We start from the raw sequence: 15836 nt of genomic DNA on the forward strand, positions 1-15836 counted from the left end.
GTGTAATTATAGTCACATCTGCACCTGTGTCCACCAGGCCCTCCAGAACCAGGCCATTAATTCGAATTCTAAGCTTTGGTCTTTGTTCATTTATGGAAGTCTGCCAAAATATTTGTTTTATAGTGTTCTTTGTAAACTGTGATCCAGCTATCAAAGCTGTTTTATCATCCATTGCAGTATCAGTTTTTACATTAGGCATTGGTTTATTCAGTTGTCCTGGAGAGGAATTTCTTCCACAGTGGCAGGGAATGTTCGTACTACGTTTGGTTTGGGGGCCTGCAAGAGGCCCCCTGAGGAGTTTCCCGCCAGTAAAGGGTTGCCTTGTATATCTATTTTTGATCTGCACTCACTGGTCCAATGTCGGCCTTTGCCACATCTTCTACATAATCCAGGAGGTGGTTGGGGTCTCCTGTTTAGGCTATTCCTAGAAGGAGTATTGCTTCTAGGAGTACCCCATGTACAGTTTTTACTTATATGACCTGGTGTACCACACTTAAAACATTTGGTAACACGGGGCCTTCTTTCACCTCTGGGATTTGTCTCTCCTATCCAAGCCTCATTACTGTAGTTAAGAGACTGAACACCATTAGTATATTGAATCCATTCTTCCAAAGGAGCTGATCTGATCTTTAATGGTGTAAGTATTCTTCTGCATTCTGCATTAGCATTGTCGAATGCCAAGGACTCAGTTAATACTTTTCTTAATTCTTTGTCTGACACAGCTCTTGTTATAGCTCTGTTCAGTCTTTGTAAAAAATCAGTGAAGGGTTCCTGCGGTCCCTGAAATATCTTTGTGTATACCTCAGTTGGTTTTCCAGGTTCTGGAATTTTTTCCCAAGCATTTAGAGCTGCTGTACGGCATAGGGATATTGTATGCTCATCATAAGTGGCTTGTACATTCCTGTCAGCGAAACATCCCTCACCAAGTATTTGATCTTGGGAGATCACAAAACCTCTGATTTTACCTTGTTGTTCTAAATTTTTTGCCTCTTCTCTCAACCAGCTTTTCCACTGTAACTGCTGACTATATTCTAGAACAGCTGAAATTAACTGATGCCAGTCATCTGGAATGATTCTATGTGAGGTAGACCACGAATTTAACATCTGTTTTACATATGTGGATTGTATCCCATACGTAACTACTGCTTCCTTTATATTTTTAAAGTCCCTTGTTGAAATTGGTTGTAATGTATATGTCATATATGGCTCGGGGTGTGTGTCATCTGCTGGCTTCTCATGGACAATAACAGGATAAGCCATTGTATGAGAGCCATTTGGAGATGTTACAACCTCTATGGTCTTGACCTTCTGCTTATTAGTTCCCTTGTCATGTTTACTGAGAGTTTCTTCTAGGGCTTGCAAACGAGCACCTAGGGTCTGTTCTAGGGAGTGAACCTCCTCTCTTGTAAGGGACTCCATATTTCTCATGGAATCATAGAAGTTTTTATGTTCCTCAGAAACACATGATTCCATGGACCTTATCCTATCAATTAACGATAATCTTTCTTCCTTATATACTGTCTGAGTAGCCACAACTTCACTCTGGAGAGTTAGTGTTCTATCCATTAAATATTCATATTTATTATCAATAAAATCAATTTTGGGTACAAGCCTGTTTTGTACATCCTGATTAGCAGATTCTAGAGAAAGAATCTTTTTCTCTAAGCCTTCATTGCTATCTTTGAAAGCAGATTCCAGAGAGAGAATCTTTTTCTCTAAGCCTTCATTGCTATCTTTGAAAGCAGATTCCAGAGAGAGAATCTTTTTCTCTAAGCCTTCATTGCTATCTTTGAAAGCAGATTCCAGAGAGAGAATCTTTTTCTCTAAGCCTTCATTGCTATCTTTGAAAGCAGATTCCAGAGAGAGAATCTTTTTCTCTAAGCCTTCATTGCTATCTTTGAAAGCAGATTCCAGAGAGAGAATCTTTTTCTCTAAGCCTTCATTGCTATCTTTTAAAGCCTGTATCAGTCCCAATAATGACTCATCTTTGTTCTTAAACCAGTGTTTGAACACTGTGTGAATTATTATGATGAATGCCAAAATGGTATAGCCCAGATATGCCTTAGGAATGTCGTATATTTCCAGGAAGATGTCATTCATCATACAGGCAAAAAGGTTTTTAAATTCTTGTGAGGTAATGTTGTCGGCCATATTACACGAATTACTCAAAATTTGTTAGTCAATTTTAAGGTGTAAAATTATCAAGTACCTTTACTTGAAACAATATGCTTACCTTTCGTGTAGTAGCCCTTTTCAGCCAGCAGGTGGCGTTGGTACAGCTCCGAAACAGGGCCTGCTGGCGATCTTGGCTGGGGTCGGAGGGAGATGGCGGAATGGCGGAGATGGCGGAAATCGGAGCTAGCACTCTCCTGCCTCTTTCGCTGGTCTGGGGCTAAGCTAGGGAATTGAGATAGGACTAGCTGCTCCCTTTTTCGGGAATGGAACCGTGTAGGTGTTCCCTGGTTATATGGAACTTTGCAGGCGGGTTTAGGTACCCGCCAGCTAGGGAGGAGACGGCGGGAGCCGCCCAGGCCTTTGGAGTTTGCCCCACGTGAGCGCCAGATATTGGAGAAATTATTTTGGCCACTCCACGTAGTTAAAAGGATATTTATTTAATGGCGAAACTCACAAATTAAGTAATGGGTAGGTCGCAGGGTCTGGGGAAGGTGTAATGCAGTCCAACGGTGTTCTCCGGAGCTCTACACAGTCAATCTGCACTGGTCAGCGTCCCGGCACGAGAGAGCGCCCAGAGCGAGCGCTGGCCCATCCAGCTCTCGGGTCCCCAGGCGCCTCCCCTCGCCCCGCCTCGTAGGCGTGACAGTTGCCAGAGTCTCAATGGGGGTTGGAACTTCCAGAACCAAGTTGGAATGGCTACCCACTACACCCTCTGCCTTGCATTCTCCCCCACCCCCCCAAACAAAACCAAATTTAAAAGAAAAATCAAAACAAACAAACAGTAGTAACAAAAAAGAGAAGCATCTCGTCATTGAAGCTGTTTTATGGCCTACTGAGTCACACAATTTACCCGCTAGTCCATTCATCTTTGCTTGCCAGTGTTTGTTGCCAGAGTCACTGGTCCGATTCAAGGTCTCTGGCTTCTGCTAAGCCACCGATAATGGGCTCTCACTGGGACTCTTCTTGGATATCCTGTTGTCCTGTGTTGTGGAGATCCTGCTGTGTTGGATCTGTAGGTTTGCCCCCTTCACCTGCTCCAGCAGATCATAGATGAGGTGGATGTCGGGGTGGACCAACTCATGGCCCTGGTTCTGGGCCTGGGTGGTAGCTGAGTTGGTCATCTCACCACCTTTCCCTCATCTTCACTACCCAGGTGGCTCTCCAGCACTGGTCAGGCTAGTTACCCAGTGTGCCCAGCAAGAAGTGGGGCCAGTTCTCCTGCTCTTAGGTCCTCAGATCCAGGTCCAGGTCACCCACACTCACACTAGGGCCAGCTCTGCTGTTTTGTCTGGGAGAGGTGCAGGGCTCTCCCTCCTGCTTGCTGTAGGGGACTGGGGTGGGGGCAGCTCTCGTGCCTTCAGGGCTGGCTCACCTGTGCACGGACAGCAGGATCAGCTCGAGTGTGCTATCCGGGTGGGGTGCAGAGCCTCCTCTTCTGTTGCTCCAGCTTGTGAGGGCAAGGCTAGTTCGCACTCTGGTGACCCCAGGGCCAGCTCTCACTTTCAGAGAGAGGAAGGATAGCAAGGGGTGGAGGCAGGAGACCATTTTTCCTTCACGCATGCCACTTCATGGCACACAAGGTCGGGCAGGGGCAGTTCTGTTGCTCTCACTCCCTCAAAGCTGGTTCACCTGTGTCCCTAACAACAGGGTCAACTCTGATGTGCTGTCCAAGTGAGGTGCAAGCCTGTGGTGAAGGGTGGGGCCGTCTTTCCTGAGTGCAGGATAGGGGGTGGGGGTGGGAGGATGATGGTGGAGGGGGCAGCTCTCTCCCAGGATGGGCGGGACCAGCTCTCTTGCTGTAGTATCCAGCAAAGGCCAGGGCCAGTAGAGGGTAGAACTGACTCAACACAGCATGGTTTCAGTGACCCCTCCCACTGTGCTAACACAGACCATGGACATCATCACTGACTCCAGCTGCAATAGGACATGGTCCTTGGCAGCATCTTGGGCCCAGAAGTCATCATGGCCCTAGTGGCAGCATAGCCCTGGAGCACCAACATGGTCTCAGGTGACTGACCAGAACCTGGGTGTCTGCAGAGCCCTCAGTGGTAACCGGAACTATGGACATCACCCCAGATCCCAGCTGCTGTAGCACCACAGACCCAGATGGGGCTCTAAGCTGCAGCCTGGGTCTGAATGCCTCCATGGCCTCAGGTGGCAGCACCAGCCACCCAAATGAAAATGGCCCCAGCAGTGACATGGTTCTTGGACACTGACATGGTCTCAGGTGGCTGAGCAGACCCTGGTCATTCGTTTGGCCCTTGGTGGTAACAGGAGCCACAGACATCAACTCAGACCCTGGCTGCTGCAGGGCCACGGATCCAGACATGGACCTTAGCAGCAACCCTGGGCCAGATGACACCACAGCCCTTGGACACACTCATGGTCACAGGCATCTGTGTAGTCTTTGCTGGCAACATGGGCCACAGACATCAATACAGACCCTGCCTGTGATAGGACACAGACTCAGACGTGAGCCTAGGCAGGAGCCTGGGCCTGGATGTCACCACAGTCCCAGGTGGCAGTGCAGGCCACTGAGAGTGGCATGGCCCCCATGGCACTGTGGCCCTTGAACACTAGTATGACCTTAGGTGGCAGCTCAGACCCCTGGCATCAGCACAGTCTTCAATAGTCTGTGGAGCCATGGACATCAACACAAACCCTGGCTAAGCCAGGGCCATGGCCCCAGATATGGCCCCAGGTGACAGCACTGGCCACTCCAGTTGGCTTGGCCCTGACAGCAGCACAGCTCTTGGACACCAACATGGTCAGAGGTTGTGGCCTACACCCTGGGCATCGCTGTGGCCCCCCATAACATCATAGACCAGGGTCATCAACTCAGACCCTGGCTGTGGTAGGATCATGGACCCAGACATGGTCCTCAGCAGCAGCCAGGGCCAAGATAGCCCCAGGTGGCAGTGCAGGCCATCCAGATTGGCATGGCCCCTGCAACAGCATAGCCCTCAGACACCCACATGGCTCCAGGTGGTGGCCCAGACCTCAGGCCTCCTCATAGCCATCAGTGACAACAGGAGTCACAGACATCAACTCAGGCCCCCTCAGCCGCTTCAGAACTCAAAGACCTGGCCCTTGGCTATAGCTTAGACACCAAGTCACCTTGGATCCAGGTAGCTAGCAAGCCATTCACGTTAGCCTATTCCTAACCGCCTTTATGTCTTCAGATATGCCTCTCCCCTAAGCCCGTGAACAGTTCTGCCTCTCTCTCTTTTCATTTCCCCACCCTGTACTGGCTAACTATAATGGTGCTCAACCATCCTGGCGCCATGGCTCTTGGTTGGGTCACAGGTGGCACATGGCTGAGTCCTACCTGCCCCGGCTCAAGGCATGGTGCAGACCTGTTGCTTTTCTTCTAACATGTCTGGGCCTAGAAACCTTGGGCGGCACTTGGTATGATGGTGCCAGACCACCTGGTGCCAGAGGCCCTGGGCAGGCTCCTGATTGATTGTGACCCTCCAGACCAAGAAGTCTGGCTCCACATCTGTGTCCTCCACTGGCTCGCGCCTGGAAAGGGCCGAGCTGCCAGGAAACCTCCTTTTAAAGCGTTATTCTGGACTAGCAAACAGGCCTCACCACCCCTTTTTTCTTTTGACAGGTGTCTCATGAATTTCCAATGAACTTTAACCCATCTAACCCCTACTGTAATGGTAAGTAAAGCCAAGAAGCCAAACATGAAGACCACCTCACTGCCATCTTAGAAGTAGGTCACTAAAAGTCATATTAAAAATAAAAGTATTTTCACATATATAAATAAAATAAACATAACTTAAACTTCCCAGAAGTGAGTAGTTCAGTATTAAAGACTGGAGAAGACGTTCGGAGAAGCAGTCGCTCCTGTCAAGGGAAAAGTGTCAGTCTTCACATTTCTTATGCTTGCACAGTATGCACTCAGGAGCCAGGACGGTGACGAGAACAGGGAGCTGAGCTCCCAGCACAGCTCTGCAGACAGCAGGGAGCTGGGAGCTGGTGTTTGTCTCTTATTTCACTTTTTACTTTAAACTTCAGATGCACAAGTGCTTCCTCTTTAAAAATAAATTTTTGAAAAATCAGATTGAACAACCAGCCTGCAATACCAAGACTCCTACTAAATTATGTAAGACTGAATGTTTTGGGGGAGGAAAGGTAGGTGTATGTTTGTGGGGTTGGAGATACTACTTAAAATTCTATATTCTAAATTGATACCCTGCAGAGGGTTCCTTTTTTTTTTTTTTTTTTTAAGAGGGTCCCTTTTAACATCTACAAAGTGCATAGTAGCTTCTAGAGACAAAGAGTATTTATCTTTGTAAATACTCACAGGTTGGAAGAGCACAGGACTACTTCTGGGGGTTGTTTCTTCTTTGTTCTGAGATACCTTTCCCTTTACTAATTAATTCAGTATTCCTTTGAGGCACTTTTAGTGCATGGTTGTGACCATTTTTATGTCTAGATATTTGTAATTGAGTTTATTTTAAAAACGTGCTTTTGTTAGTATGTTAATTTCGGTGTCTGATTTTATTTATTTGTAAGGTTTTTATGATAAAGTTTATAAAACCATTTATTATTAAAAATAAAGAAATGTCCTTGGTGCTTATCTGAAATTGGAATTGTTTTTGGAATATAACTTATGTCATATGGCAACTCATTCTAGAAGTTTATTGCTCTATAAGTAGTGTGAACCCATCCTTGGTCTGCTCATCAAGCAAATAGCCTTTTCACTTTAGTCTTATAGTCTGGAAAAACAACCAGTTTGTTGTAGATTATAGATATACTATATAGAAAAGGGAAGAACTTAAGACACCAAAATTAAATTCCCTTTTTAAACAGACATCATTGAGCCTAGTTGCCTAGAAATGACATTTCACTTATTGCTTTAATGCAAGGAAGGATTTCAGTATAATTCAGTTTTAAGTGAGTAGTTGAAGACTTTATATTTGTGAAGAGAGTAAATTGTTAAAACCTTCAGGGTACAAAGCAAGCATAATAATACAAATGGAGAAAATACTTCTGTCTTTGTCAGTGTTCTATTGCCATGACCATGGCAACTCTTAGAAAAGAAAGAAAGCATTTAGTTGGGGCTTGCATAGAGTTTCAGAGTTCAGTGTATAATCCTCATGGTGAGGAGCATGGCTGTGTGCAGGCAGACATGGTAGCTGAGAATTCTACATTCAGATCTGCAAGTGGGAGGAAAAGAGACTCTGGGGTTGGCATGGGCTTCTGAAACCTCAAATCCCACCCCAATAACACACTTCCTCCCACAAGGCTACACCACCTAATCCTTTCAGATGGTGACCAAGCATTCAAATCTATGAGCCTATGGGGGGCATTCTTATTCAAACCACCACAACTATTATTGCTGAAGTTATATGCTCACGTTTTCTACAGTGTATTCCATTGCAGTTAGTGATGTTGCTAGCTATGGTTAATATTGTTCTTATTACTATTAGACTAACTCCTAGTTAAACTGTCAGTTTATACATGTAAAATTACATCTCTGTGTGAATTATTCTCACAGGGTACTTGCTCGTGGCTACTTGTTTCTAAGTTCAACATGACCTAAAGGAGTTTCTTGGAACTCTTAAATTTTAAGAGGAGAGAATTGGTGTTTTGTTCTTGTCCTTGATCTAAAGCAAGAGACCTGTTTTTGTTGAAAAGTTTTCTATAGGGCTGAAGAGATAAGTCAGCGAATAAGAATAATTTCTATACAAACATGAGGACCTGAGTTCAAATCCCAGCCACCCATGTAAAAAGCTGGGTATGACTACACATTCCTGTAACCCCATTGGAGGGCACAGACAGGTAGATATTGAGAGTTCACTGGTTAATCATCCTAACCAAAGTGGTTCGTATGATACTCTGTTTTAAGGCAGAAGATGGAAAGCAATGGAGGACACCTGACACCTTATTATGGTGTCTATATGGCATGTACAGGCGTACATACCTGCACATTCGCTTGCGTGTGCCATACATACACACCACACATATACAGTGCACACAAATGAAAAATATTTAAAATACACTAAAGTAAGAAAATAAAACTTCAAAATACACTATAAACAAGTATCTATAGTTTCAAAACATAGTGCAGGGAGTTCTTTTGGTGTTTGTAACATTTGCCTGTATCCTAAACTAACATTGAGGGCAGAATCAACATACCTAGGATACTCATTTGTAGACAGCTTTTCACCAGGATACTAGCCGGCTCACCAGGCCATGCTGTTGTAACAGAACTATCTCTACACCTCGGTGACTTACAGTGGCACATTTGTGTCTTACTCGTTTGACTTGTAGCTAGATCACAGCTGTTTTCCATGTTTCTTTTTTAGTTTATTTTTATAAGATGGGTCTTGTCATGTAGTTCAGGCTATACACTTGGCATCTTCCTACCTCAGTTTCCTGAGTCCTAGGATTGTAGATGTAATGCCTTACCCAGCTCTCCTAAGTTTCTTAGTCTGGGACTCAGCCTGAAGGACCAGCTCTTCACTTGCTGGTCCTGTGACCTAGGAACAGAGTACAAGAACTAGAGAAAACAGGCAGTGGTTCTTAACGCATCTGCTTAGATGCAGGGGCCCTGTCCACTTATATGCATTGAATCATACAGAGCCCTGTTCAACTTGCTATTAATAAGACTGGCAGGCCCAACTGTTTACAGTTTCTACAGAAAATGCAAGAAATAGCCCATGTGAATATTAAAAGTAATGCTGTCCACTATATCATGCCTGACCCTTACTTGTATTGCCTCATTTTTAGAACAATCAGCCTTATAACCTTATTTTTTATAGAACTTTGATCACAAGTACAAATGAGTGTTCATCTCATTAATTTTTTCTTTCTGCTTAACAGTTGTAAGATGCTCCACTTTTTTCATTAAAAACACATCAAAGTTAAGCATAAATATAAGTCCCATCTGAGATGAAAATGCATGCTTTCTGCTTGGAGAGGCTGTGTTTGTAGCTTTTTTTTTTTTTTGGTTTTTCGAGACAGGGTTTCCTCTGTGTAGCTTTGCAACTTTCCTGGAACTTGCTTTGGAGACCAGGCTGGCCTCGAACTCACAGAGATCTGCCTGGCTCTGCCTCCCTCCCGAGTGCTTTTTATAATGAAGCATAACTATGAAGAACTCTTGAATGTGAAATTTTTCCCTAGTCAAAGCACTTTTTGTTGTTGTTTGTTTTCTTTTGTAGTTGAGATAGGACCCACTAGAGTCAAGGTGATTTCGATACTTCCACCGCAGTCTCCCTAGAGCTGGGATAACAGCTATTATTCACCAGACTTGATATGTATACAATTGTGCTTCCCAATACTGTGGGCTAACAAATTACATTTGAGGATTTTTAATACTACTTTCTTTGCTCTAGGAATCCAAGGCATTATAGAGGCTTATCGGACCTGTCTTCCTCAGATAAAACTCTATGGACCAACTAATTTTTCTCCAATTATAAATCACGTGGCCAGGTTTGCAGCTGCAGCCACACAGCAGCAGACAGCATCTGTAAGTGCTCTAGGCTCAGGAACAATAGGGTGTGGTTGGTATTTCTTCCTGGTTGCCATACTGTTGTTTATTGAGTTTGTCAGGATACTAAATCAAGAGTGAAAAGTGATGATATAATCAGCATTGGTTTGGGAGAGGTATCTGTTGCTACTAATGATCACTAAAACAAAATAATGCTTGCATTTGTGAGTCTTTTCTCTGATTTTGGAAGTAATTTGTTTAGATTCTACCAAAAGGGGGAGGGGGCTATTACTTAACTTTTAGAAACATACTTCATGTGAAGGCCTTTGAATACTTTTATCAATTGCTGGTATTGCATCACTTAACTATACTACTGAGGTTTGAATTAGTTGACCATTACCAGTCGGATGTTGGGTACCAAATCTCTCATGCTGTAATATATTTAGAAGTAGGGACAGGGATCACGGGGACCCTGTTGTGCAAGTGTTGAAAAAGTTAAACAAGGTAATTCATGTAAAGTGCACAATGCCTGGGTCAGAGAAAACACTCCCATACTTATAAGTTACTGTCATAAATCTTATTCCTGTCCTAGATTTAACTGGCCCAAAAAATGAAATGACAACTTTATGTGATATTTTATTGCTCTGGAAAGTTTCATCAAAAAAGAAAAAAAAAATTGTAAAGCATCTGTTTTAGCCAGGCAGATAATCCTTCTGCAGAAGTTTTTGGACCTGTTGAGATTGGGCTTCTCATCTGCTCTCTTGCTCCAGTCTTTGACGTGTTTAGTGGTTCAGTTTAATGAGCATTTATTCCTCTGATTACTTGAAAGGTATCTCTTCGACATTTAGATGTCTTCTGAGTATTTTTTCAACCTATTCTGTGGTGTGTTGCATTTGTAATGAATCTTCAGTTTTTATAAGAGTTGATCCTTGTCATCAGAGAATTCCAGAATATTTTATGCAGATGGTATCGTAGGAGCAGTCTGGCAGTGAAAATGAGTGAGACAGATGACTCATTAACCTAGATCACTCCTTTTACTGTCTGACCTTCACCTGCTCAGTGGACATGTTTTATTTTTTGGCAGCAATACTTTGTGCTCTTGATCATCACGGATGGCGTGATCACAGACCTTGATGAAACCAGACATGCTATCGTCAATGCTTCCAAACTGCCCATGTCTATCATCATTGTGGGAGTTGGGGGAGCTGACTTCAGTGCCATGGAGTTTCTGGATGGTGATGGGGGAAGTCTCCGCTCCCCATCAGGAGAGGCGGCCATAAGAGATATTGTTCAGTTCGTGCCTTTCAGACAGTTCCAGAATGTGAGTACCATTCTTTCTGACTTAAACCCAGACCTTCAGGATGCTTTTGCTTTTGCATGTGAGAGGTTTGATTTGATTGGGCATTTTTGTATCTTTTGTGCTTTTGCTATGATAGTATGGTAAACTTATAATGAAACTGTTATGAATATGTTAAGGTTTTTTTGTTGTTGTTGTTACTTTTGTATTAATTACTTTCCTCATGGTTGTGAAAAGTTACCTGGAAAGACAACTGGAGGAAGGAAAAGCTTCCCTTGGCTCATGGTCCGTTATGGTGGGAAAGGCATGGCAGGAGTCTGGGCCAGCTGGTCACAGTACATCCACAGTCATACAGAGAGGATGAATTTGGGTGCTGCCTTACTTAGAGGTTTTATGGCTGTGATAAAACACTATGATCTATAGCAACATGGGGAAGAAGTTTATTTTGCTTACACTTTCTTATCACAGTCCATCATGCAGGGAGGAACCTGGAGGCAGGAGCTGAAGCAGATGCCACAGGAATGCTGATTATTGGCTTGCTTCTTATGGCTTGCTCAGCTTGCTTTCTTATAGAACCCAGGATACCAGCCTAGGGGTAGCACCACCTACAGTGGGCTGGACCCTCCAGTATCAATCACTAATGGAGAAAACGTTCTATGCTGGGTGGTGGTGGTGCATGCCTTTAATCCCAGCACTCGGAAGGCCGAGGCAGGCAGATACCTCTAAGTTTAAGGCCAGCTTGGCCTACAGAACAAGTTCTGAGATGCCAGGATTACAGAGAAAAACCCTGCCTTGAAAAAAAAAGGCAGAGAGAGAAATAGAGAAAGACAGAGAGGGAGGGAGGGAGGGAGGGAGGGAGGGAGGGAGGGAGGAAGGGAGGAAATGTTCTTCAGGCTGTCTAGAGCCCAATCTTACAGAAGCATTTTCTTAGTTGAGCTCCCTCCTCTCCAATAACTCTAGCTTATATCAAGTTAACATTAAAAAAACAGCTCAGATGCTTAGCTCAATTTCTCTTTACTTAGTCTAGGACTCTGATGCATGGGAATAGTACCACTCATACTCAGGGTAGGTCTACTCATCCACTCCAATTAAACTGCTCTGGGAACAGAGATAGGGCCAGAAGTTTATGTCCTTGGTGATCCTGGATCCTATTGAATGGACAATCAAAATAAGCTACACTTTGTAACAACAGAAAAACAAATCACTAGCCAAACCTCTAGGAGAATATGTCTGCTTGAAGAAAAGCTCTTAGAAGCAGGGTATGTTAATACATCTTTAGTTCTCTCACTCTAAGACCAGTTTGGACCATGTAGTGAGTTCCAAGTTATCTAAAGTCCCATAGGGAGACATGTCTCAAAAAAAAAAAAATCTGTTAGAAGCTTGGTCCGGTGTTAATACCTTGTAGACTATCTTATAGGATCACAGCCAGGAATTATATAATATAATTACGATTCATCACCACAGGGAGCCTTTATGTTGTGCCTTTGTTGGTGCATCTACTTCCCATCTACACCTGTGCCTCCTTAGCCCATGGAAACCACTAAACTGTTCATTTCTTTTTTTTTTTTTTTTTTTTTTTTTTTTTTGGTTTTTTCGAGACAGGGTTTCTCTGTGTAGCTTTGCGCCTTTCCTGGAGCTCACTTGGTAGCCCAGGCTGGCCTCGAACTCACAGAGATCCGCCTGGCTCTGCCTCCCGAGTGCTGGGATTAAAGGCGTGCGCCACCAACGCCCGGCTAAACTGTTCATTTCTATAACCTCGTAAGTTCAGGGATTTACATAAATATTTGGGTAAGATGGTACTTGCCTGTAGTAACAGCACATAGGAGGCAGCAAGTGTGAATTTGAGGCCAGTCTGGGCTGCTTGGAGAGATACTATCTCAGAAAACAAACAAGTAAATGTAAATTTTACATAAATGGAATCATGCTGTATATGAACTATAAGGCTGGCTTTTTTCTTCTAGCATGGTTCTTCTTTGAGTCACCCAGGTTCTTGCATGCATTGCTCCTTAGTTTTGTTTGATTTTTGAATTCTTGAGACAATTTCAGTCAGGAATTTCCAGTGTAGACTAGGCTGACCATTTTGAGAGGAACATGGAAAAATTTAATGTATAATGCTATATGAAATAGTCTTATATCACATATACAAAAAAACAAAAATAGAAGCCCATATGTGAAAATTTTAGCAGCTTTGTGCATAATAGATAAAAGCTGGAAACAACCCAGATGTTCTTCAAGAGGTAAATGATGAAGGAAACTATGGTACATATATAACATGGGCTACTTATGAATAGACTTTAAAAACAGTACCTGGTACTTTTATAAAGGCTGATATGAATGCCTTACATGAAGGTTGCTTGGGAAAATAAGCATTCTGAATCAATTCTGTTTAAACTCATGTCACTCCTGTAATCATAGACTGTGTTTCATATAGCATTATACATTAGATTTTTACATGCTCATTTCAGAATGGTGACTGATACCCAAAACTCCTTTTAAAATTCTTTTATAGTATTACTAGAGCTTATAGGTAATTAAAATGGGGATTGCATTTAGTAGTCATAAGAATGACTAATAAACTCTTTGTATGACTAACATAAAGTCTTTAGGAACAAATAGAACATCTTTTAACATGACTTTCATATAGACTTTCAATAAGAGAAAAAAGTTAAAGATACATTAAAAAAATAGGCCATGCATGTTAGCACACACCTGTAGTCTTAGCACTAAGCAAACAGAGACAGGAAGGATATCAAGGTCACTCAGGAGGTAGAGGCAATCAGAACTCTATAAGTTCAAGGCCAACCTGGTCTACATAGTGATTTCCAAGCCAGCCAGGGCTACATAGTGAGACCCTGCCTCAAAAAATAGGAGCCATAGCAACAGCAGAATTATCAAATATGAAATGGATGGCACCAAAGAACTTGACACATATTAGCAGTGATAATGATGGCCATTATAAATAACATTGATTATTTCCCCCATATTATGCGGACTGTTCCTAATGTACAAGCCTAGAGGCTGGGAATTTCCACATTTTGATGACTGCTGAGTTATCTGTAATCTTTAGTCATATAGCCAGTATGTCAGCCAAATGTGGTTGTGTATGCCTGCATTTTCAGCACTTGGTAGGGAGAGTCAGGAGGATGGAGAGTTCAGGGTCATACTTGACTGTATAGTGAGTCCAAGGTCAGCTTGAGCTACAAGAGACAAACAAATAAGCAAGCCAGCAAATCTCCAGTTGGTAACAGTAACTGTGATTTTGTTTTTCCTCAAGGCTCCAAAAGAAGCTCTTGCCCAGTGTGTCTTGGCAGAGATTCCCCAGCAGGTGGTGGGCTACTTCAACACATACAAACTCCTTCCTCCCAAAAACCCAGCTGTGAAATAGAAGGAGCCAGGACAACTCCAGGATTCATAAGCCTCGTGGAGCAATGCCATCTCTTATGCAGAATGATATATCTTATCTACCTTATGTGCTTTTCACCCCCAGTGTTCCTGATACAAACCCAACTTTTTGTACGTATTTTATTTGTTTAAAGCACACGTTTTATACTTTTTGAAGAGGACAGTAGCAAATCCATCTCTGCTTCATAAACTCAGTGATTGTTAGTGATGTCTAGAAATTGTAAGAGTGCTATTTGGAATTGAATTTAATGTGGGAAAAGTGGGGATTTGTTGGTTTGTTGTCTACTTTCTATAATGAAAATGCTATTTTTAAATGTTGTCAGAGTGAATGAGGAATTACAGGATGATGTGGTTTGCAAGTTGCTATACTGTTTATAGTAAATATCTTGCAAGCCAAAGTCTGTACTTGTGACTGAGAGAGCTCCTTAAAACAAGTAGTACTGAATTTATACCTGTGACTTTGTATTTGTTCCTTCCCATGCTGCAATGATGCATTATACAAAACTGTTTTCACATGGGTCTTCATGAAAAGCAGGAGCTTACTCGGTTTTTAAAATGTACAATCAGCCAATGCAAAGATCTTTGCAGACAAGACAGTTTTGCCTTTTGAAATCTCTTCTTTTCACTGTGAACTATTGCACACAACATGGTTGGGTTTGGCCTTTCTTTTACTGAGTAAACAAGACATCCTTCTGTGGAAGTGCAAATGATAGGTCATTCCCAGAGTCTACATGACTAGGTCAGTGTAAGGTAACTAAGTGATTGGAATTGCTTTGTCCATTAAAGCTGTGAGGACCAAACATTTTAGATGAAAATTCACAATTGTAGGTTAGGCATGGTGGCACATCATGCTAGCGCTTGGGAGGCAGAGGCAGGAGAATCATCAGAAGCCAACCTGCCTATGTAGTGAGTTCCAGGCCAGCCAGCTACACAGTAAGAAGATGTTTCAAAATGACAAAGAAAAATAAATAATTGAGAAATCCATTTCTTCTATCTAATAGCATAATTGGAGGAGGTCATTTTTATTCTTTTCTTGCTATGGTCCTATGCATTGATTTGTATAATTTTTTTTAGATATTTTTGCCTTTTAAAATGGTATTTTTGTTTTTTTTAAACATATAGTTCATTATTTATTAATCAAATCCATTTTTCATTTCAATAATGTACTATTTCCAAAGTTCAGAGTGGATTCTGTTAAGCATAAAACCTGATAACAGCATTTAAAAAGAAAAAGCAATGCACACAAACAATACCCTTTTCTAATTGCTACATTTAGATAGTGTGGACTTAGTAAGCTTGTTTTGAAGAATAGAATTATCTCAACTCTACCCTTTGAAACATACTGCTTCCTGAGCACCACATTTTTGGAATAGATTCTGTAACATTTGCCTGAAACTCTCAATGTCAAATACTTTGCCAGTCTATGCAGTGGCCAGTCCTCACTAGCAATTTAACATTTAGAATTGTGTATTTGTCACATAGTCTAGCCCTAGTCAGCGTTCCTGTCAGTGTCCCTGA

General features: G+C 42.6%; 1 protein-coding gene across 4 annotated transcripts in view; it reads left to right on the plus strand.

Moving 5' to 3' along the window:
- The window catches only part of Cpne3 (copine 3), a 59533-nt gene extending 44337 nt beyond the window's left edge, over positions 1-15196 (plus strand). For all 4 annotated transcript variants that reach the window (XM_028885172.2, XM_028885171.2, XM_028885173.2 and 1 more), the window contains 4 exons: positions 5789-5840; positions 9525-9658; positions 10704-10940; positions 14191-15196. In XM_028885172.2, the coding sequence (XP_028741005.1) occupies positions 5789-5840; positions 9525-9658; positions 10704-10940; positions 14191-14301 (534 nt within the window). In that variant the 3' untranslated portion in view covers positions 14302-15196. The remainder of the gene's footprint in view (positions 1-5788; positions 5841-9524; positions 9659-10703; positions 10941-14190) is intronic.
- The last annotated feature ends 640 nt before the right edge of the window (positions 15197-15836 follow it).

This window comes from Peromyscus leucopus, chromosome 2 (assembly GCF_004664715.2).
Source record: "Peromyscus leucopus breed LL Stock chromosome 2, UCI_PerLeu_2.1, whole genome shotgun sequence".
Classification (NCBI taxonomy): Eukaryota; Metazoa; Chordata; class Mammalia; order Rodentia; family Cricetidae; genus Peromyscus; species Peromyscus leucopus.